General features: G+C 38.1%; 1 protein-coding gene across 1 annotated transcript; it reads left to right on the top strand.

Moving 5' to 3' along the window:
- The first annotated feature begins 5,539 nt into the window (after positions 1–5,539).
- On the top strand, positions 5,540–23,570 carry LOC140242719 (TIP41-like protein). Its single transcript, XM_072322479.1, has 6 exons — positions 5,540–5,648; positions 7,696–7,875; positions 8,464–8,566; positions 9,730–9,861; positions 13,096–13,191; positions 22,418–23,570. Exons 1-6 carry the CDS (start codon positions 5,545–5,547, stop codon positions 22,592–22,594), a joined length of 792 nt encoding a protein of 263 aa, XP_072178580.1. The 5' UTR covers positions 5,540–5,544; the 3' UTR covers positions 22,595–23,570.
- The last annotated feature ends 1,719 nt before the right edge of the window (positions 23,571–25,289 follow it).

Here is a 25,289-nt window from a genome sequence, read left to right as displayed (position 1 = left end):
GATAAATTTTAGGATTTGACCATGATCTTTGACCTTTGACCTCTGTCCGATTTCACTGAAAAACTAATCAAGTAATTGTTTTATCATACATCATCCTCCAACAAAGTTTGGTGAAATTTGCTTGATGCAGTCTTGAGTTATCGCGTAAACGGATACAATTTCATGATTTGACCTTGACCTTTGACCTTTAGCTGATTTCACCCAAAATCTAATCAAATAATTGCCCCATCATACTTCATACTTGGACCAAGTTTGGTAAAATTCCAGTAAATATTACTCAAGTTATCGCGTAAACGAAAGCGGACGGACGTATGTACAGACGTACGGACGTACGTACGGACGGACGGACAACCCGAAAACATAATGCCTCCGGCACCACTTCATGGCGGAGGCATAAAAAGAGAAGGGCCGATAACAGAACCCTGCAGGACTCTTGATGCCTCCTTCCACAATGATTGGGTTCCAGCACAGCTTGAACCTATCAGCCAAGAAAGCTTATACAATGTACATCCATTTTAGACACTCTCCTGTGGTGCCATAGTGTACTACCGTGGCTCGATGGAAAGTCCCTCATTTGGCACCCTGTCAAAGGCTTTCTGGAAGTCCAGAAAGATGATTTCAGATTGGCTTTGATTTTGGAGTGACTGAAACCAGTAATTGACAACAACAGTGAGTTCTGTTGTTAACAAGCCTTGCCTAAAACCATGTTAATGGTCTCCAAGAATGTTGTTTGTTGTTAAGTGTTTGGATACAGAGGCCCAGCATGATTATGTTCCATGACTTTGCAGGATAAACCCATCAGAGGAATACAATGCATAAGTACACCTGTAAAAGCAGGAATCATAATCATGTTTTTATTTACAACCACCATACAAGTTTACATGGGTAAATCACCTAAATTTTGTCATGGCAATAAAATCCCAAATGGGTAAAGTACTAGAGAAATATTTTGAATTCCTCAAACCTGTTCATGTACATCTTGCTATGTTTTTGAAATTAAATCAGGGAGACTCAATCCTGTGGGATTCTGGGGACGGCAAAAAAAGCAGCTTTTAAAACCACCTAATACAAAGTGTAGCTGGAACTTTAATATACTGCAGCTGAGACTCCCGTCATCCCATTGTATCTTTACACAAAATCTTAATATCAAGAGGCCTGGCATGGTAAGGATTCCTCCTGTGACTGTGTTAAATATTCTAAAGTAAAATTCATTTCCTTTGTCAGTTTTGAGGATTGCAACAGTGACCAAAATGTTGGGGATGAGTTCAATTTGTGGCACCCCTATGGGACTGACACATTTATAGCTCATTTTTCATGTCAAAATGGGTGGAAATTGATGAAATGTATGCAATCTTGAAAAACTACAAAATCATAAAGGATCAAGATATGGTAATGAATCCAAATAAAAGTATTTTAGCGAGCTGAAAACTAGTTGGACCATCAAAAAATATTTGGTTTACAAGTGAAAAATTTTATATTTTTTATGTTTGCAGAAATCAGAGGACATTTCTGTGTGGGGTGCCGCAAACTGGACACCCCCGCTGCAAACTGGGTCCTCTTGGTGCGTGGTGGTTGCAAATTTTCTGCATAACAACTACGACTCGGGTAGGCTACAATTGTGTAAAATTGTCCACCATACAAAATTGTGATGCAGTGTCAAGAGGCCTTTGGTATTGTACCTCTTAAAAAAAAAAAAACAACCAAAAAAAAAGCAAAAAAACAAAAAAACAAAAACAAAAAACAAACAACAAACATTCAGATGTAATTTCTGTTGCTCCTTTTACCAGAATACTACAAAATACCCTTGAAAAGGCCTTAACCTGCTGCGAACTGGGTGCACTAGTAAAGTACAGTTCACTCCCGTTATAGCGAAATGCTCGGGACTGGCAGTTTTCTTTCATTATATTTATTTGTAACAAAATTTGTTAAACCGAACTTATACAATACATAACAAAGACAAGGAAACCACGCATATTCTGTTTGTTGAATTCTTATCATAAATTGGAAAGCTACATGTATGTGAAATGGGATGGTACCTTTTTAATTTCGTTTGAATATTACATTTAAAAGAGAGCATAAAGTTGTTTGTATTGTCACACATACATGTACATACAAAATGACGGTTTAGGATTCAGTTACAGTTCGCTATTCCAAAGTTTCATTTCCTACTACAGTTCGTTAATTCAAAGGCTTCTTATTCCGAAGTTTCGCTATTCTTGGGATTCCGAAGATTTGTTCATTCAGGGGTCGCACATAACTTTTTTTTTTTAACTAGCCAGGCAGACTACTTAGAATCAATTTTGACACTGAAGCAATATTTTGGCTAGCCAGACGGACTAGTAATTTCAGAATGTTACGATTTTTAGCTAGTCCGACGTGATTTCGGGTGGCCAATGACCAGCGGACCATCGCCAATTTTGAACCCTGTGATGAAGCTTCGCTCTTCCGGAGATTTGTTATTCCGAAAGTGCATAATTTGGATATCTAAATATACTATTCGTTTTCTGAAGGTTCGTTGATCGGAAAATGAAATGAGGTTTGCCATTCCAAAGGTTTGTAAATCAAAAAATGAGAAAGGTTCACTATTCCAAAGGTTCGTTGTTTCGAAGGTTTTTAAATCCGACAATGAAATAAGGTTCGTTATTCCGAAGAAAGTTTGTTATCAAAAAAATTAGAAAGGTTAGTTATTTCGAAGGTTCGGTTTCTTAAGACGATCATAAGCTTTGCAATTCCTAAGTTTTGTTAGTGGACTCACCTTTTTCACTTTTGGATTAACGAAACTTTTTTTTTTTTTAATGTTCAGATTAACAAGTGTTTGGAATTCCTATCATTTTCGGACTAATGAACCGTAGTAAAGAACCGTATTTCATTGCCAGATTAACGAACCTTATTAATAATGAACCTTCGGAATAACACCAAAATGTTCATAATAACAAACCCTATTTCATTTTGAAGTATTCAAATGGACATTTAGGTGCATCAAAATCTGTGCGTTTTGTAAAGGAACTTAAACCTTACTTAATGTCAGATAACACAAGTTCCCCTTGGAAACTGCGTGACACACGGAGTGAACACACAGTGATGTGAAGCGTTTGCCCATGACAAGCCGCTATAAATTCATGATTGTTCCGCTATGTATTTTTGAAAATGATCCGCATTTTGTTATAACAGAAAACATTTCTTTGATTTTTCTTTGTATCGTCACGTGTCAGTGGCGCTCGGAAAAGACTTCGTTATAACAACAATTTTCGCTATAACCATGTTCATTATAAGCGAACTTTGGGCAATTGTGCACTTTACGGCCCTATATTATCGGTACCTTATTCGCCGTATGCCAAGGTGATTCATATCCCATGAACCACCACGCACTGAGCAGCTGGCGAGCTTTTCTTGTTGTATGGAACGCCGTTTGACAAGTGATAGGGTCTGCGGAGCCGACACATCGAACACTGTGCGATCGTGCGAACCAATAAACACGCGGACGAGGCTTGTGTGTGCGTGTGTGTCCATGTAATAGCTGCCCGTAAATTGGTGGCTATACACACTTCACACGGTGTCTGGTTGGGCTTGGGGAACGGTAGTGTAGGCCTTGACGAAATAAACACTAACAGACGGACGAATCGGAATAAGATTTTTGGGTTTTTTTATTACAATTTCACAGAATAATTTCGCCAAGGCCGCGAATGGACATATGTCTGCTGAAATAGGTTAGATCCCCTGTTTAAGATATAACGCAGAATGCATTCATTTAAAATCATGATTGAAGCACGGAAGTTTACCGTTGCGTTCCATTGTGTTCCAATGCACAGCGCCCTGTTTGTCTGGCTGGGGTTTGCTCGCGCTCGATCACGCTGCGCCTTGCAACGAAAGATGTTTATGGAGCAACCATGTGGCGTACAAGTACCGTAGTGCTTTCATCACACACGAACACGTTGACACATTCACACACACTGCATCCCAATGCGAAATCTCACAAACATGTACAGTGTACACAGTACAGTGCCATGCCGGAAGACAGGCTGTCGAACTCGCGGTGCCTGATAGTGATAGGTACTCGAATTCGCATGCACTGCTCGATTAGGGTAAAATCTCACCCCGATAATAGGGCCGTAAAGTGCACAATTGCCGAATTTTGTACCATAGACTTTAATAATGGCGATAATTTTGGGACCAGTGGCAGAAGTTTTACTTCCTTATAACGAAATTTCATAATAACTGTGTTTGTTGTAGAGTAACGGCGGTGCACTGTACACTACGCTTAAATGCCATAAGCGAGTCTAAAACGTTAAAGTTTTGTGAATTCGAACTTTCTGACAATTTTGTGAGTGGTTAAATTCCCGATCATGGACATGGAGTAGGAGTACTGCTGTCATGGCTGTGTGTAGAACACCTCTATTGAACGGAGAAATGTGTAACGCTACTCGCTAGGTACACAATTTAACAAGGACGGTGTCAATTCAATGTCAAAAAAAAAAAAAAAAAACCTCGACCGGAAAGACAGATTTTTCTCTTCAAACTTACATTACTGACTAGCAGTAGCACCTAATGTTAGAAGTTACATTGTCATGATTGTACTTCATGGTACTTAGTAGGCTTAACACTACTACAGTCAGTGACAGTGTTAACGTTAGTAATATTATTTGTTAAGCGCAGAGCCAGAGGTAGAACTAAGACCTCTGGCTCTACTCTGATAAATCAAGAGAGTATACTATATTACTATCTCTAACGTTAGATAGGCCCGTTAGATATACAACACTGTAGAGTACACAATGCAAGCCACAAGTAAATTTAAAGCTACACTATTCAGTCAGTAAATGGCGACACCATATAAATTCGGCTGCCAGACGCATAAAGAGTCATTCCCTGTGAAGTCTGTTGATACCAGTATTCATGTGCTTCATAATCATAAAATGTCCGACCCTGGGACTCGGTCTGGGGATTTATCGAACAACAAACTCGACACTTACACTTTAATAAAATTTAATTTATAAATTAAATTCAAGAATGTGCACAGACTCACCTTTGTATTCTGAGAAACTGAAATAGTAAGTGCAACTGTTCATTCGTCTTCAGAAATACTTTCGCAGCTTGTCTCCCGCGTAAAATGCAGCACGCATAATAACAAACGTATTGTTGCGTAGTATGCGACACCAGTCTGCTACTAATACTGGACCTAATATGCCGTTTTGACAGTCAATGGTACCTGTACAGAATCTCTGATCGTTCACAACAAGACACGCACAAGACACTACCAATTACGTTTCACAGATTAACATTTATCATGTAAAACTGCTAAGTTTTAAAATTAAGGAACAGATATTCAATTTATTGTTTGAATTTGATATTTGTCAGGAAATTTAATTAGTTTTTTAACAAATATGATAAAAACAGAATACTTATGTTAAATTGGCAACTTTGATATAAGACTGTAAATTTCACACTTGACGCACTGCGACTAGCCGCAGTGTGTGAAGGGCTCTCTCCTTGCTGAACCAATCGGTACAGTAATACATGCAATCAACGCAACCCAAGGGTGAAACAGTGATGGCAAACCCAAAGAGTGGACCGAAAACAGAAACGTTCAGTTTCGGACCATGGACCATAACCAGTGTCAAAGGGCATATTTCGAAATCAGAAGCTGTTGCCAGGTAAGTTGACTTGTTAACGTAATCACTTTTTAATAACAAGAATACACGGATACAGGGATATAACGTATGTGTGACCACCCCGAAGAAGTGACGGGCCAGCTCAGGCCAAGCACGTTGGTGCGTTGGTCCTTCGCAGACGCGAACAGCAACTCACCCAATTTCTACGCCGATCCTTCTGCGGGCGACGCTGCTGTTGACCGGTGTGCTGCTTGGCGTTACGCTGCTTGCACAAGCACTAGATCTACACTACCAATCTCGTCTTGCAATAAAGGCAATAAAAGGTAACTTAATTTACATTAGAAGGCCACCTGAATAGGATGTAGGTAATGAGGTAGGGTGGCACATCCAATTACCGGACGCTTTCTTTCGTGGCTTTGAATTCCGTAGGCCTACTCAGAGGATGAAATTTGGGCTAAAAATAAAATCACTTAAAATAAATTTAATCACAGACTCCTGGAAATTACGAATTCAGCCAACTGATGTCAATTGTTCACTCCAGTTTTTAGAAAATATGCTTCAAACATAACCCTCTACAAAAGTTGTCTTTTTGCGCGGTGCAAAATCGCATTGTATTACCGGACACGATTTTCGCAATGAAATACATTGTCATTGTTTGTAGGCCTAATCGACATCTTTCGCACTTGCCTACAGTTGTAATCCTTGCACAAGAATCACAATTTATCCCACAAATCATCGTACACATTATCACTGAGCGGATGACAAAGAAAAAATTGGCAAATGAGGCTAAAATTTCGTATTTTGCGGTAAAATGTCTGTCTTGAACATTTCGAACAGTTCACAGAATAAAACCTTGTGAAAAAATTGACAACTGGTTAGACTCTAGGCCCTACTTCTAGTTTACATGCTTTGTCTATGGGAGCTGCACGCACGGGTGATGAGTTGCGAGCCCCTTAGCGCACAACTATTCCGCATCGTTCGCGTTTGAGGACGATAGCTACAAATCTCCGATATCGATCAGTGAACTTTTGGTTCTATTGCCAGAATCTTCAGCATTTTTCCTGTAAGGCTGTATGTGAGTGGGATTTCTTAGAATTTCAGTTGCGAAATGTGATTCAAACATGCATAAATATTAGCTATCTCGAGTTGCGGGTCACTCAACTATGAATTTGAGGTAAAATGTGAATTTTTTCGTGTTTTTACATTTTTATGTGGCGTTTTTTGCGATTTCGGTCCACACAAAGTTCTGTGAGGCTAATCTACGAAGTCTCGCGCGTACAGAATGTCATTAGTACGCAAAAATGTGCGTGTCCGGTAATACCATTCGTCCGGTAATACCATGCTTGCCCCTACAGAACTAAGCTATTCGGAGATTTCACTTGTGTACAACTAACTTAGACGCTCTAACCTAACGTTAATTGTTTAGGTAGAGTCTGGAGTCAGTGGAGAGTATTAAACGTTAACGTTAGATCTAGACGCCTACATACAGTGTACATGTAGTACAACAACAAGCCTTTGTCATGTTTGTCTTCGAACATGTTGGAAGGGATGGCGCAGTTTTGCCTTGCCCTTGATTTGCTTCTTTTTTTTTTTTCCCTTGTGATTGAAAAATTGATGGGGCTGCAAGTTTCCAACTTTGTGTGTGTTTTGACAAAAACAAAAAAAGTGTGTAAAATTAATTTATTTGTGAGATATGATTAAATACAAACAAACCTTTTGATAGATAAAATTATGAAATTATGAAAGAACATGTTCATGTATTGTAATTTTTAGAGTCCTGAATTCACACAGTACCAGTACGCAGTAGAGATCTATACGGGTACAACGTATTTAAATTGGTCCTGTAATGGCTGAGTATCCCCAAACAAAAGCAATCCTAATAATAAAATGCAACGGGTTCATGCCTAGCCGGACCAGATGCCATGTGAATGTGGGTGTACTGTGACAGGCGTGTGTGTAGTTAAATTTGTACTTCAGGCCACAACTAAGTTTTGATGTATCAGGAGCTCGGGGGTGGGGGGTAGAGTTGTTATTGCCCTGATACGCTTCAAATGCTAAGTTCACGATGCCCTGGTTAAATTGTGAATAGATATGAAGAAGACCTGGAGCTGCCTCAGCTGCCGGAGATGCTGTTTGGAGAGAACAAGCTCAAGGTTCAGCACACGGCCGGCTTTGGAATAGAGTTCAACACTATCGACGCCCTCCGGAGGGTGGACAACAAGAATGACCCTGTGAAGGTGGCCTATGCGAACGCTTGGAGAGAGGCAAGGTAACTCAGTTGTGACTTGGGCCTTTTTCCTGCGACATTTAATACTGGGATTTGAGTGGGACACTGCCTGTGTATTTGGGCATTTGCAGGTACATTGCAGGGATGTTGGGTTACTTTTTGTTTCCAGTGTGCATTTAATTACCCCCCCCCCCCCATACAATACAATCTGCAAGAACACTTTAAATGAGGGAGAACATTGCCCAAAATTGCTTAAAGAACCACTTAGTTGAATTTTTGCCAAACCAAAATGCAAATTTTGGGTGTAACCTACAATATTGTACAACTGTACATTTAAAAACACTGGACAAAAATCTACATGCTGTATGAAAGTCAAATAATGAATGCTCATTGAAAAGTTTATTTTTTGGTGGATTGCCTCTTTAAGTCTTCTGCCAAAGAACAGACTTTGGAGGATTGCTGTGATTATTTTGTCTTGTTTAGATTTGTGAAGGCAATTTTAATTTTTTTTTCTTTTTTTTTTTCATTCTGGGTGGAAATTGATTGAGGCATTCCACATTGAGTAATACTTGACTCTTGTAGTCTGGTTTGTAAAAATTCAAATGTTCTCTTTCTCTTTTGTCTCTGCAGGAGTGACTGTGAATTCATCTCAAAAGTCGTCAAGCCATTTGACTGGACCTACACTACGGACTATACAGGGTCTGTCATCTCAAGTCCAAGTGGGCAAATGCAGGTATTGCAACAATATGGTGTGTATACAAATACAAGCTTATTTGTCCCCCCCCCCCCCCTTCACTCCTTGTGAACCCTCCAGATACATCACATGTCACTTTTTACCATGTCCCTTCCACCTTACCCTGGACAATCACCAGAAAATACAATCTGTACTCCAGTAATTTTGGCAGAGCCTTGCATCAAATTGAACAAGCTTGTGTGATAGATCAACCCATTTAGTGATTTTTATCTTGGACCATGTAATAAGCAATAAATCCACATGAAATTCCATTTGTTCTCCTTAACAGAGTGAAACACCAAAGGCAACTCTGTATGAACAGTTTAAAAAAGAGAAATACCTCTCTTCTCCAATGAGAAAAGTGAACCTTGAAATTTTATGAGAAAACATGGGAAATTTTAAGATTAGAAGACTTTCATACTTTTCAATTTTGCTGCAGCCTCGACCATTTGGTTGTCTAATTTTATACAACTCATTAAAGCAGTATTGAACATGGTGTAGAATTGTAGATATCAAACTGTTGTGAACTTTGAATCTAAAATTCTGACAAAGAGTATCAGTATTTCTTTGGTTGTTTGTTTGTTTCATTTTATGTTGTGGTTTCAAAGAGGTCAACAAGCCTGGAAAGGTCCAGCACACTCCATGAGACAAAATATTCCATGCATGTTGTAAATGAACCTATCCACAAGACAAAAGAATGAAAACAAATTAATAAGCCCCCCCCCCAAAAAAAAAAAAAAAAAAAAGAAGAAGAAGAAGAAGAAGAAACAACAGAACAGCAGCAACCCAAAACAAAACAAAAAGACAGTGCCAAATATCAGCAGTTAAAGTCTACCATTCAGATACCAGTATGATATGCTTAGATGACATGAAATATAATATTGAGCACAGCAACATGTGCAAAGCTTTCTACTGAAAGTTCTCTCACTCAAACAAATTTACCACTTCATCTTTGTGAAATAATGTGTGGACTCCGATCATACCACCAGGAATGTACCCTCTGTATATCGTTACTTTGTTTTTATGTTTCATTCAAATTTTACTCTCACTGTTTAATTTTCTTGATACCAGACTTGTTGCTTCTCTCATTTTACTCATGTTACTTTCACTGAACTCATTTTCTTGATACCAGACCTGTTGCTTCTCTCATTTTCATGGTGCAGGTATTGAAGACAGAGGAGAGGATAGACATAGAGAAACTCAAAGTTCGGGAGAAGATATTCTTCTATGAAGACATGCCTCTTTTTGAAGATGAGCTAGCGGACAATGGAAGTGCTGTCCTCAGTGTCAAAATGGTAATGATCAGTTTCCTCACTTGATTTGTGTGTGTGTGTGTGTGTGTGGGTGGAGAGGGTGGGGGTGGGGGGGGGGTAGGGGAGGAAAGAAAGAAAAAAGCCCATTAAAAGTTGATTACTACTGCAGTATCATGTCGACCAGTAGACAGATTCTCTGGAGGACTGTAAATTCAGTGACTTTATCTTGCAACACACCACATTTTTCATGGACAGGACTGTGGCCTCATTCCTTGATGGATTTTGTTCAAATGTGCCATGGAGGAAGATGGAGAGCGGAGGTAGTGGAAGATCTAATGATGCCCATTGGTCATTCAGGGATAGCGCCCTCAGTGTCCGTTCTTCTGTAGGCAAATGGGTGAATTTTTTACGTTCCATTTGTGTGTGTGCTGCATGCTGCAGTACATTGCTGAAAGGATTTTTCTTCAAATTTCTTTTAGAGACTGTAGTACTGTGGGAGTGAGAGGACATTAGGTTTTGGTAATGTCGCCCTCAATAGTCCCACTTTAGCAGGGTCAAAGGTCACCCTACACAGATCAGCATTTGCAAAAATGCTTATGAAAGCAATAGCACGATTATTTCTGGAATGGATTTCATTCAAACTTGATTTGAGACCGTAAGATTGGTTATTTTAGATTTGTCTTGTGTATGGGAAAATGTAAAAGCCACCTATTATTTTTTGGACCCAGTAGTGCTCTCGTGAAAATGACCTGTAGACCCTGGACGAAAAATGCCCCAGATCTTTCATTTGTGTCATACAGGCACCTCCCATTTAACAAAGTCCATGGGAATAATAGTTCTTTTTCTTTGTCTTGAAATTTGTTATGACTGAAGAGAACTTTGTAACATAGACATTGGTGATGATAATTTTGGGACCTAAATTTTTACTTCGTTGTAACAAGATTATGTTATAACTCTGTTCACTGAAGTGCCCTGCTTTATAAGATAGAACTTGGATTGGTCAGACGGGTAGATTTCCATTATGCGGCAGCAGCATTTTTAATTCATGTTTTCCTTTATTTTCATTTTTGTAAAAGATTTCATACATATGTGGAACATGTAGTTGATCAAGATGGATTCCCACATTCCAGGTCTCTTCTTTCCTTTTTTTTTTTTCCCACAGACACCTGCTCATTCTCAAGGGCTTAAAAAACTATTTTTTTTTTTTTTTTTTGGGGGGGGGGGTCAAAATTTCTATGCCTCCGCCACGAAGTGGTGCCGGAGGCATTATGTTTTCGGGTTGTCCGTCCGTCCATACGTCCGTCCGCATTCGTTTACATGATAACTTGAGTAATATTGACTGGAATTTTACCAAACTTGGTCCAAGTATGTAATATGATGAGGCAATTACTTGATTAGATTTTGGGTGAAATCGGCCAAAGGCCAAAGGTCAAAGGTCAAGGTGAAATCATGAAATTGTATTTGTTTATGCGATAACTGAAGACTGGATCGGGCAAATTTCACCAAACTTTGTCCGAGGATGATGTATGATGGGACAATTACTTGATTAGTTTTTTAGAGAAATCGGACTGAGGTCAAAGGTCAGAGATCAAGGTCAAATCCTAAAATTTATCTGTTTACGTGATAACTCAAAACTGGATGAAGCAGCTTTCATCAAACTTGGTCCAAGGATGATGTATGATGGGGCAATTAGTTGAGGAGATTTTAGTGACATGGGCAAGAGGTCAAAGGTCAAAAGGTCATGGTCAAATGCTAAAAATGTTGCTTTTCCCCCCATATCTATGCAATGCCCGAAGGTATTTTCTTGAAACTTAGTGTAGACATGTACTACTGCGTAAAGATTCTCCAGAGAGAGTTTCATGTCATAAGGTCAAAGGTCAAAGGTTAGGTGAAAATGTTACAATTTCACTTTTCTCGCAAATGGTTCAATGTACAGTGCTGTATTTTCATGGAACTTGGTACATACGCATGTACTGACTGGCAGGGTTTATCTAGGGAACTTAGGGGTCATGGGTCAATAGTCAGGGGGTCAAAGGTCAAGGTCAACTCCTCAAAATTTTACTATTTCCCTCATATACTAGTGTATGCAATGCTTGTATTATTAGTTTTAAAACTTAATATATACATGTATTACCTAATGGAGATTCGCTGGGAAATTTCCAGCCAGAAGGTCAAAGGTTAAGGGTCAAAGGCCAGGTTTAAATGCAAAGAAAAAAATCTATTTTATACTGTAATTACACTCTTTCTTTCTTCATACCTTGAGAATTACTCATTGCATTGAATTATAAAAGGGTCGGTCAGAAGTCAAGTAAAAATCCTCAATTCCCCAAATATGTGTACCTGCACTCTTAGACAATTATAGCAAACCCAGTTTAAGGAAAGTGAACATTCAAGATATTTCTGACAAACCTGTCATTTCAATATTTTGCCAGTTATGTGAAACTGTCATCACACATTGTGAAGACATTGTACTATACACCTATTGGGAGAATCATGCATTATGGCGGAGGCATCAGTCGCCATAGCGACATTTCTAGTTATATCTTTTGTGAAAAACACAATCTTTGGCTCTCATTATTCCATATTCATCAGCACTTCAGAATTTATGGGCAAACAAACACTAATATTAGTCTGGCCCCTTCGATAGATGTAGAGAAGAACTGTGTTGAAGCATGAGTATCGGGACTATAAAAAGAAGACAAAGTTGTAATTTCCATAACACTACATTTGTGAACCTGTAGAGTAAATGCTGCATCTGTTGTACACAATCAATCTTCAACTTAATGAGGACCTGAGCACTCATTTGGAAGAAAATTTCCTTTACGTGATGCTCCAATTTGTATGTAAATTTTTCAACAAATCCACATGGAGGTAAATAATCATGTCCCAAAACTGTAATGGCCATAGTGGCAAGCATTTTGTGTAATATCTACCACATGATTTAAATAAAAAATCGGACTGTTAACACTTCAAAATTACCTATTTAGAATAAACCAAGAATGGGTTCAGAGCGATCATGCTGAGTTGTTGAAATAACCCCCAAAGTCACAAAAATTTTTTATCTGAACGTAATGTCTGTAATGCTGGAATTGCCCTATTTTAAACTATACACAGCCCAGTCGCTGTACAAATGTGACAGGCGTTTTTGTAGAGACTGGACTGTCTAGTTAGAATTGCCCATATGCACATACATACAGTGTATGTACTATGATATTGTCAGCACCATCAATATTGCCATATAATTTATCTTCAGTTTGTCTGTCCATTGTATTTCAGAGAGTCATGCAGTCAAGCTTCTTTATTCTACTCCGGTTCTTTCTCCGCGTGGATGGAGTGATGGTTCGCATCAATGATACAAGGCTCTATCATGAGGTGAGTCCTCTGGTGTGCCATGCTCAATTCCTGAAATTCTCTTCAGTGTTGATAAGTGGTAACCAACATCTCTTGACGAGGAAACAAGAGTTAGTTTGGGATTACCTCTTAACCATAAAATCCCAGAAACCATATTTCTGTTGTTTGATGCCATATCTTTTTATTTCATACACATATACTGTTACTTAGTGTTTCATAAGGTACTAGAAAGCTCCCTTTCTCTTGAGTCAGTTACTGTCTATTCATAATGTCTTGTCTTGGATGCAGAAATTTCAAATAACCTTGTAATTCATCAACTCTTGGCACAGAAATGGTTATCTTGTCATTGCATTATATTGGCAACTCTGCATTTTACTGCATATTCTAGATTTTAGAAAAAGTAGATGGAACCTGCTCATTTGCTCAAATCTATTCTAAATCAGAAAGAAAAAGATCTGAAAATTCATCACCAATCCACCGAAATGAGATGATGGCTGTATTGATACTGATTGATTCCTCATCGGCTGCACATTTGGAGATTAAAGCCAGCTAATTGAACTTTCACCCTTCTGTTAGCCTTTTGTCAAGGCCCTCTCGCTGTAACGGGCAAGTGAAACGAGCCCAGCCGAGCGTGACAACGCAAGGGCCTTTTCAGATCTGCTTTGTACATTATTATTCATGACACATTAAACCCTTCTGAAAAGTCATTTAACGGGTTCTGGTCGACCAATGGAATCTCCCCTCATCCTCTGTCTTGGCATTGTCCGGCCTGTTCACGTGCATCACTTACCATGTGTGGAGGTCTGTGGTGTGCATTCATCGTATGTAAATCAGTCTTAGGCAGACAGACACACTGGTTGGTGGACTTTTGCTCCCGAAATCGGGGAGCAAACGTCAGTAATTCAAAAGGCTAACAAAACGATGCGAAGCAGATCTCAAAAGCCCTCACACAACCCAACTCAGCTGGGCTCTCTTCCAGAGACTCCAACCCCAAGCACCTTCTGATCTGGAGATTCTCCCGCCTGAGATCCGTATCAAACGGGAGACTCCAACTTGATGTGAGCGAAGCGCAGATCATGAGCGCGAAGTTCCATGCGGCTAAGGTCCAGGGCCGGGCCCGCTTAAGGGCCCTGGAAGCTCAACTGTTAGGGTTCTAGAGCCTACAAAGTAGATGCTCTCTTGTGCTATTTCAGGCTTAATTATACCCCTGCCACACTTAGTGTGAAGGGGGTACTGTAAAACACGATAATCCTATATTCGCGGCATGAAATTTTCGTGAATTGGAGCCGACAGCCTTTTTTGCGGCATGAAATTTTCACGAAATGTCACTGGAATTCAATGCATATAGTGTAGACAAGAACTTTCGCGTGCATTTTAATTTTGCGAATCTTGGCGTTAGCGAAATTCGCCAAATTAAAATGCACGCGAACATTCCTCGTTTTACAGTATGTAGGAATCACCGCCATGTTGGTCGGGCGGTCGGGCAGTCGTTCTGTTGCAAAATCTTCCGTTGCGAACTCCTTCTACAGTTTTGAAGCAATTTAAATGAAACTTGGGGTAAATGATGATATTGAGGTATAGATGTGCAAGACATGTTTTTTGTGTGTTTGTTGGACATTGCGTTGCCATGGTAACCACAATTTTACCACAACCTTGTTGAGGGAACTACTTCCATAGTGTTTAAGCATTCAATTTCAAAATCGGTATCTATGATGATCTATAGGTGTAGTATGCAAGACACTCTTTGTGTTTGTACTTGACAAAGCATTGCCATGGTAACCGCATGTATTCTTTGAAATCCTGTGGAGTGAATAACTTCCACAATTTTGAAGCAATTGAAATAAATTTGGTAGGCATTATGGCCTTGAGGCATAGATTTGGAACACATAATTTTTGTGTTTGTCAGACAAAGCGTTGCCATGGTAACCATAATTTTACCAAAACCTTGTGGATTGAATATCTTCCACATTCAAACAATTAAGGTCATATTTAGTATGTATGATGATCGGGAGGTGTAGTTATGCAAGACACCAATGTGTTAACATAAAAAAAAATGTGTTGCCATGGTAACCACTCATTTTTGTATCAAATTGAACCATTTAATCTATGAAGGTGAAATTTGGTGTATATAATGCTCATTTAAGTGTAGTTTTGCAAAATGTCCTTTGTATTTGTATCGGACAATGTGTTGCCATGGTAACCACATCTTTTTTCTTTTTTTTTAACCTGTGGAGTGAACTTCTTCCACAGTTTTCAAGCAATTGAAACCAAATTTGGTAGGTATTATGGCCCTGAGGTATAGATGTGGAACACATAATTTTTATGTTTGTCACACAAACCATTGCCATGGTAACCACAATTTTACCAAAACCTTGCAGATTGAATAACTTTTCCATCATTCAAGCAATTTAAGTCAAATTTAGTATGTATCATGATCTAGAAGTGTAGTTTTGCAAGACACCAATGTGTTAGTATAAGGAAAATGTTTTGCCATGGTAACCACTCATTTTTGTATCAAAATAAACCATTCAAGCTATGAAGGTCAAATTTGGTGTGTATGATGGTCTTTAAGTGTAGTTATGCAAAATGTCCCTTGTGTTTGTATCAGACAGTGCATTGCCATGGTAACCACACTTTTTACCCAAACCTTGTGGAACCAACTTTTACCATAGCACTCAAGCAACTGTGGTCACATTTTGTTTGTATGATTGCTCTCATGACATCACATACTATAAAGCAACCCTAGGGGCGGGGGTATTAATCACCTTCAGTGATAATTCTAGTTTTCAGCATACAATGACATTAAAGTAAGAAATTATTTCAAGCGGGAGACACGGAGCCAGGGCAGGAGAATTAAATCTCAAGCGGGAAAACGGGAGATTTTGCAAAAATGGGCTTTCGGCACGAGATCTCCTGTCAAAAGCGGGCGAGTTGGAGTCTCTGCTCTGCACCATACAGCAAGAGGGCCTTGACAAAAGGCTACCCTTCTGTTTGCTTGACTTCCTTTTCCTCTAAACATGTACTTTGAACATGGAGAGATCTTTCATTACAAAGCATGCGAATCTGCTTGTATATGTTCACTCACTCATGTCACATACAAACTGTATGGGCAATGAGGCATGTTGCTACACGGAAAAAGATTTATGGAGTAGAGGAGTCGATATTCTAGATTTTTATAATAGAAAGAGTACATTGAACTTGCTCAATTGCTCAAAGGTCAATAGCACAATGACAGGGTATGCAATTGTGTAACAGGGCAAAAATGAAAAAACTTGGTGAAAATGCTTTTTTTGTTGTTTGTTGTAGCTGAGTGTTCAAATTTTCATTTCATGTAAAGAAAGAGTCAAAATTTTGCATTAAACTGCGCATAAATTAGCATTTAAATTAGGGGTGTCGAATTACATTGAAATGACTAATATATTGGAAAAATTCATTTAAAAAAAGGAGAATGTTTTTTTTTCATCTGACATTGCTGTTAGATATTCCTGATAAATATCCCTTTCATTCACCACCAGCCCATAGCCATAACATATCACAAAATATGAATGAATTTCATATTTTCACTTCTTGAAATGGATGATCAATTTTGTAGGCATTATCTTGAATTCAAATAAAACCACTTTTACATATTTTATCATATTTCACTTTTGCCAAAGAGTGAAGAGGCGAAACTTTCAGGAATAGGTAACAGACCTATAGTGGCCATTATTACAAATTTTTATGAAATTAGGGCTGGTACTTTGGAAGATATTATATTTTTCATCAAAAAATTATCTGTACAGTTTGACCTTGAATGTGCGCACAGTGTTTGGATCAATTCTCATATTTGTAACACACAGATAGAAGAATGAATGTGAGATTTATGATGACTTGAGTAGATATCCAAGCTGTGACACTCAAACAATGACATATTAAGCCAATATACTATGTTTTTGCTTATGATATCTTTAGAAATTGAACAAGCATTCAAATATGAACACTGAACACTTATCATATGACCTTCATGCAGTACAACATGGGCGTGTATTGCACTTTTTTATGCTCAGCAATTTGTAAAAATATAAAAAAATAAGTTCCTGTTGTTCAAATTTGCTAAAATTTTCACACAATAGATTTCTACACATGTACAATTCATGGTTAAAAAAACAAGGATATTCAATAAGGGGAAAAGATTCTTTAAAGTAGTCAAATTAGGATATACCTCACTGAAAATACTGAAAAACGGCTGCACTTATTTTACTCAGCATTTGAAAATGGCTCAAAACTCAAAACTGGCTGAACATTTATTGCCAAACAGCACACCATATTGTAGTGTGTCTTCAGTACTTTCAGAAAAAGCAGAAAAATAAGCTGTTTCTCCATGTATAGCTGTACAGCATGGGTTAAAAGGTCACAATGTCACAAAAATAAGCCAGCATTACGCTCCTACCACGATGGGAGTTCAGACCTTATAACTTTCTCCAGCTGAAAGTACCACTGCTTTTTATTGCATGCAAGCAATGCCAGGAAAAAATCCATTAATTTGATACCAAACACATAGGGGTAGACTTAAAATATGGACCTCAAATCTTGATTTTACGTAAGTTGTAAAACGCTTTTTTTGACGCATTACGTGGGTTTTGGGGGACTTTTTGGTAATTAATCTTTAATAATTAACGGTAAATGAGAAGAAATTAGCTATTGTCTTACCACATGTGATTACTGATGTCTTAGCATGCTGCATATGAATTTTTAAGTCAGTTGGTGCATTCTTTTAGAAGTTACAATTTTTTAAAGTGAGAAAGTCATGATTGCATACCCTGATTGTGCTTATCACCCAAATCTATCCTAATTCAGAAAAAAAAATGCCAATTTGAAGTAGATGTCATTACTGTTATCTTTTAAAGTATGTTGCCAATTCAAGGATCAAGTTTAAATCTTGCAATTAAGAAACTTCTTTAAAATTGTGCAAATAAACAATAATATGAGCAGCAAAAACCTCAAGCACAAGTTTTTTTTTGTTGTTGTAAATATTGAAACACTGACAATGAATAGTAAAATCCTGATAGAAAACACATTACCAACCCACACAAATGATTTGATGGTTAAATTAGTACCATTGATCTGTATAGGATCTGGATTTGCTCATTGATGTTGTACAAAGAAGTGAAGCTGCCGCACATCCAATTCCACGCACACTCTACGGAGATTTGCATGCATTTTCAAACAGAGACTCTCGCAAAGATCATGTGATGTCATGAACTTCTTACAGAGATACATCATATGGCTGATATTGCATGGTAAGATGGTGGTGCGGTGGCTTCAAAGCAGTCGGTCTATTCAAGAGATATCCAAATATTCCGTTAGAGATCAGTGATTGATAAATGCAGGAATGATTCTCCAACTGGCAACACATTTGGAGATTGAAGTCAGTGTTTCTTTCTTGACTTGGCAAATTTTTGGAAGTTTGATTGTGATAATGTGCAGATTTTGATGCACTGAATTAGTTCCAGCTATAAAAGCTTTCTCCAAAACATATACAAGATGTCCTGTGGAATTCAGAGTGTGCCAAGTTAATGATGACAAGATGGTAATATATCCCGCACTATTTCCCCAGGATATTATGGGTTGATAGCATTCCATAAAGAAGGTACTGTTCATGAGATTCCATAAAGTAGGTGTTGTTCATGAGATCTCTTCTTTTTTTTTTTACATACTGATACAATGTATGGAAACAATTACAGAAAGAAATATGCAAAAGTGATTTTCATATTTACATGACAGCCATTTGTCCACTTTAAATTGACAAATTTTGAGATGCAAACTATGCCAAAAGTTAATATTGCATGATAAGAAATATAAAGAGAGAGAGAGAGAGAGAGAGAGAACAAAAAGAAAAGAGAGAAATTAATGGAACACAAACACAACCTTATTTTGTGCAACATGCAGGTAAAGTTGTAGGGTGTCAGTATAATTTTAGAATACTGTTGCTAGTAAAAGTCTAATGGTCTTTCTGCTATATTCCCAATCCACTCCATACATGGTCCATGCAGCTACATTATGATTATATGCCTGAATGCTCTATGGGTGAGAAAACATTGAACTAGGAAGTTTGTATGCTTTGTACTGAAAGACCTCTCCACATTTCAAGTAGACATACCTAGAGAATTAAAGGGAATCATGCAAACAGAACGATGAAAGTTGAATTGGAAGTGGATATGAAATATATGTAAGTTATATCATATTTCACTGCATTTTTATAAAACTGGGATAATTTTCACAACCATAAATCCATATTGGATGAGCTGTGTTGTCATTACATCACAGACCTCCCATTACCCTCCACACCAATTATCACTTTATTACCATAAAATTATTTCCGATATCAGGATTGAAATCAAGCAGAATGAATTGTACCTCATGCCTTTGACCTTATGCAATGCTGCACACTAGCACTGGTGCGATGGTCCCTGACCAGTAAAAATCACAGTCCGACCAGTAACTTTTTCAGGAATGAACCAGTAAAAAATGGAAAAACTGGGAACCTACTGGTCTGACAGACAGAGCAGAAAATTATTGAAGTTTTTTGTTGTCAGTCATGGCAGACTTGTGAGACTATGCCTCGTAAACGTATATATGTATTCCCCATATCTTATCTTCATGTTTATAGTACAATGTAATAATAATCTGATATTATCACTGTCATTATTATTGTACCGTCATCATTATTATTAGGTGATCCGAGTATCCTCTCGGATCACCTTCTGTATCTGTACGGATTCTTTGTTGGTGGTTCTTCTTCTTCTTTCTTTATTTCTGGACAAATTTTGTGTATCGATTAGCTCAGAAAGTATTCTTTCTATCAGATGTCAAAATAATACCATATATGTATCATGTCCCAAAGACGACGGGTCTAATAAAATCATAGTGATCAGTCGACCGTGACGTCACTATGACGTCATTATATGAAAACACATTCTCATTCATATCTCATTAGTGGAATGGAATTTTTCAATGAAATTTACGTCACATATATTTCAAGTTATGCGGATTCTACTCATATTCTCAAAATTCATATTTTCTCTTAAAACGTGCGCGTATGCGCGCGTCGAAATATTTGTATGCTCAAATCGAGCTGAAATTTTTTTTGCACACGTTTCAGACCATTTGGAGCATTTTTTTAAAAATTGAAAAAATTGGACGGACGCGTATGCGCGCGCGCATATACGCACGCACAGCTCATATGCAATAGAAATTTCCCGTTCTTTCACACTTATCGGATGCCTGGAATGTCAAGGAATATTTCTACCAAGTTTCAAGTCAATCCGACTCAATATGACGTCATACGGACCCGTCAAAGTTGAAATTCCGCGCGCGCGTCAATGGCGATATACAGTCCAACAATGCAAAAAAAACGCCAATTTTGAATCCGATTTTACTCGTCAGGATGGACGGTGACCTCCCATTTTCTTTACCTATTCTGAAAGCTGATGAGTTGTACATGTCATTTCATGGGTTGGCGATGCTGAAAAAATGATTAAAAGATATCAAATTTCTTAATAAAGTAAAAAAAGTAAATTTTCAAAATGACGTCATCAAATATTAAGTTCATTCGAAGGTATCTCACTAATCCTTTGCCAATTTTCACCGAGATTTCAGTATGTTGTAGCTTATTAAATACTCTTTCATTAATATAATAACAGCCTTTTGATTGGGTGACGGCATCACCTCGTAAAAATGGATTGAAAGTAGTCTTGTCAAATTTGACCAGTTTACGTGTTATCTCTATGGGAGTGCAGTTTTTCTGGAAATGAAAATTGACATGACTATCTTTCTCGAGCACTAGCTCACTTATGCTTCAGTAAATTTCTCCCAAATTTTAATATGTTGTAGCTGAGACTTTAGGCTATCGTAATGTGCCCTTTGTTTTTTCATACAATGTCGGCATCACGTCAAAAAATTTGGTTGAAATTAAAACTTATTTTCGATGTATTGAGATATTTCTTTCTTTCTGCAACTTTCTTTGCAATAACTCAAGAAAGACAACCCCTATCACCCCCATATTTTGAACATGTTTAGTTCACGTTACGTACATTATTTCATAAAATAACAACTACTTGATCGGACACCATCTTGGGTACGTAAATTAGGGTCAAAGGTCATAAATATTTCATCCTGTATCTTAGTAAATACATGTCCTATCTTTCCCATATTTTGCACACGTAAAGACCATGTTACAAGGATCATTTCACAAAATAACCACTTTTTGCTCAGATGCCATCTTGTCTGTGCAAAGTGGGGTCAAATTTCATATGTACTTTTTTCTGTATCTTCGTTATGACGTGTTATCTCTATGGGAGGGAATTTTTCTAGATGTGAAAGTTGACATGATTGTCTTTATCGAGCACTAGCTCACTTACCCTTCGGTGACTTTCTCCTAGATTTTAATATGTCGTAGCTGAGACTTTGCGCTATCGTTACGTGCCTTTTGTTTTCTCATACGATGTCGGGATCATGCTAAAAAACTTGGTTGAAATTAAAGCTTATCTTCGATGTATTGAGATATTTCTTTCTTTTTGCAACTTTCTTTGCAATAACTCAAGAAAAACAGCCTCTATCACCCCCATATTTTGCACATGTTTAGTTAATGTCACATACATTTTTTCATAAAATAACAACTACTTGATCGGACACCATCTTGGGTATGTAAATTAGGGTCAAAGGTCATAAATGTTTCATCCTGTATCTTGGTGAATACTTGTCCTATTTTTCCCATATTTTGCACACGCAAAGACCATGTTACAAGAATCATTTCACAAAATAACCACTTTTTGCTCAGATGCCATCTTTGGTGTGCAAAATGGGGTCAAAGGTCAAATATACTTCATTCTGTATCTTCGTTACTGCATACGGAATTCGGTACCAAAGATGGCAGGTCTGACTCCCTTTTCTAAATGAGACTCCAAACATCACATGGCCAATGTCCCCTCAACACAGATGAAACCTGTATGGTCATACCTATTGGGATCAGGACTGAAATCATTGATTTCCCCAATAGATCGGATCACCTAATTTGTCAGTGTTGACAAATTCCGAGTCTAGTTCTATTATTATTATTATCATTCTTATTATTATTATTATCATCATCATCATTATCATTATTATTTTTTATCATTATTGTTATTATTATCATCATCATTATTATTTTTTTTTTTTATCATTATTATTATTATTACTGTGATTTCTATTTCTTCCCCATACCATCCAGGCTGGTAAAAACTACATGCTGCGAGAGTTCAGCAGCAAGGAAAAATCTGTAAAGGAGCTTGGCTTGGAACCGCATGAGCTTCAGGATCCCGTCAAACTCAGCGAGATGCTGGACACTGTCAAAGAGGAGTACGAGAAGTTGGAGTTCGTCGGCGCGGAGACGACCACGCTGACATGACGACTCGTGCTCTCGTGTCCAGAGTGGAGATGCAGGATGTCTGTCGGAAAGTGCGGGCAGAGAATGCCGGACCGAAGTGGTACAGTGGCTTCCAGGGCATGCGAGAACTTCAAAACAGTGTGCCACCAAGGAAGCAGGGGAAGAAAAAGAAGAAAAGCGTAGCAGAACAGGATTTGATAAAATATTTGGAATTGAGAAAGGAGCCAAAGTGACATACCTGTGATATCACATGTTCCATTATCACTGAGTAAAGTGGCAGATGAACGTTTGTGTGCACTGTCTCAGTGCAGACTCAGCCAAGAGAAACTGGAATTTGCAATAGATGAATTTTTCTTTCCTTTTTTTGGGGGGGGGGGGCAGAGGGGAGAAGGATTGTGCCATATCTTCCACGTAGGCACACTGACTCTCCAATGACTTATTTTCCAATCTACAAAATATAGGGATTTGTAGTCATACAAACTGGGTAGAAATGCTGCCCACAAAAAAGACAGACAAGCAAACAAAGAAAACAACATGTTTTAGTATACTATATTGTCAGACATGCAGTGTCTCAATTATCATTTGAAGGCTGTCTTTGATCATAGCTATTCACTGAACATTTGTAAGATTCATGCTGATGCAAACTAGCAAAATACAAATCTCAAGATTTGCATCGCGATCCAAATTGAAAGAGTTTTGCCAGTGTGGACATTACAATCTCACTAAATAGCGAGATCAGCATCCCAATGCATAATCCCCCCAAAAATTATATTGAAATTATTGTGATAATTCTGTAGATTTTTTTATCCCATCATTCAAAACACATCACATCACGATAGCACATAAAACACAAGGCCAAGGGTTGATGCTGCGTGGATTTTGGGCAAGTGCAGTTTGGTTGACAGATCATTGCAATCGGCACTCTCCAATGACGGGATTTCTGTCCATCTGAATGGGCGGGAAAAATCTCGGTGTGTGGATGGTAAACGACATCCTGCTATTTTGTCTGTGGGGCCTTTTTGCATGGTGTGTGAGTAGATTTTCGGTGTTGTACATTGTAGGGTGTGGTCATTGTCATATCGTCACTGGGGTGACAAGACCTTGTATCTGCAATTTTGATGAAAATGACTTTTTTGGATTAATGGTCAAATAATGGGTTAAGTGATGTCCTGTCCAAATCCCAACTGTCTTACTCCCAAAACGAAGCCACTACAGCATGTCAAAGGAAAGGCTATCCCATTTGCCACAGTGCTTTGGCCGCCATGTTTTTTGGCTCTCCTGAACATTTGACATTTTGTAGATACGAGGTCTTGTCGCCCCAGCGACGATATGTGTTATACGACAATGGAAGAAACATGAGAAAATAAATGTTGTGCATGATTTCACTGTATATACTGTTAAACCAGAAACATTCGTGGTCTAAAACTTTCACAAACCAGAACTGATGCCCTTTTTCGTGGCATTATAGTTTCTCGTATTGCTGACAATTAAAGGGAAGATAAACCCCAGAGCAATGTGGATTGAGTGAAAGCAGCAACATTAGTAGAACACATCAGTGAAAGTTTGAAGAAAATCGGACAATCGATGCAAAAGTTATGAATTTTTAAAGTTTTGATGTTGGAATCGCTGGGTAAGGAGACTACTAGAGGTTATGACGTATGAGTGGACAACAATACCAAGAAAATATAAAGAAAATTCTGCAAAAATCTATTTTTCATGAAAATTACAAATTCCATCAACTTGATATTGACATATGTTAAGGGTAGCAATTATTCCCCCTGCTTTCTGAAAGCGGTTGGTCCATTGCTCTTTCATGATTGTAGAAAAGTGAATATTTGTTGAATTTGTTGAATAACCCACCAATATCCACTTGACAAGTCCATGATGCTGAAGTAAGTTGATGATAAAGAGAGTCAATCTTGTCTTGCCGTGGAATTGGATGCGAGTCTTATATGGTCGGCACTGCATTAAAGGAGACCTCCGGATGATTTGCAGACTTTAACATTTGAACAACTATAGATTAATTGTACTGAGTACAGAGTCTCAGAATTTAGAGTGATTGGGGTGAGGAATAAGAATATTTTCAAAATTTATAACAAAGTGCAATGAACAAGGATGATGACATGGCAGCCTCACCATACAAATGCATGAGTTGAGGCTCAAGAAGCAGAGCAATAGAAGGCATGAATAGATTTCATTCAGGTGAACATGTTTAAGTAAGAGGTATTTTAATGGAATTACACTACTGCATTTCTGAAATATGCGAGGCTCCTATGTCATCAACGCTGTTCAGTATAATTTGTTTAAGATTTTTAATAGTACTGGTTTCTCTCAAAAACCACAAAAAATTCCATAATCTATAAATGGAGCTTTCAATTTATTTACTACATGATGTGAAATTATGAAAATCGTCTGGAATGCCCCTTTAAGTTTCTGGTAATCGATGCAAAATCGGTAGGTATTGTCTTTCTTTCACACCATTATGGGGCTATCCCAAAGGCTTTAGCTTTCTTCAATGATGTCTCTTTGAAGAAGATTGCCGACTTGCTTCTGAATTTCCACTCTCATTGCTGGGAAAGTTCAGTAGGCTCTCTGTCGCATGGGAGTTGCGGTTGACATGTTGCATGGTGATGGATATTGTCTGGCAGATATCATGGGATGTTGCACTGAAAATGTCACTATAGGTTTGGAGTAGATGCTCTACTTTCTCGTGCTC

Source organism: Diadema setosum, chromosome 19 (assembly GCF_964275005.1).
Source record: "Diadema setosum chromosome 19, eeDiaSeto1, whole genome shotgun sequence".
Classification (NCBI taxonomy): domain Eukaryota; kingdom Metazoa; phylum Echinodermata; class Echinoidea; order Diadematoida; family Diadematidae; genus Diadema; species Diadema setosum.
Note: the sequence above shows the minus strand (reverse complement) of the source record. Positions and strands in the feature narration are given on the sequence as shown.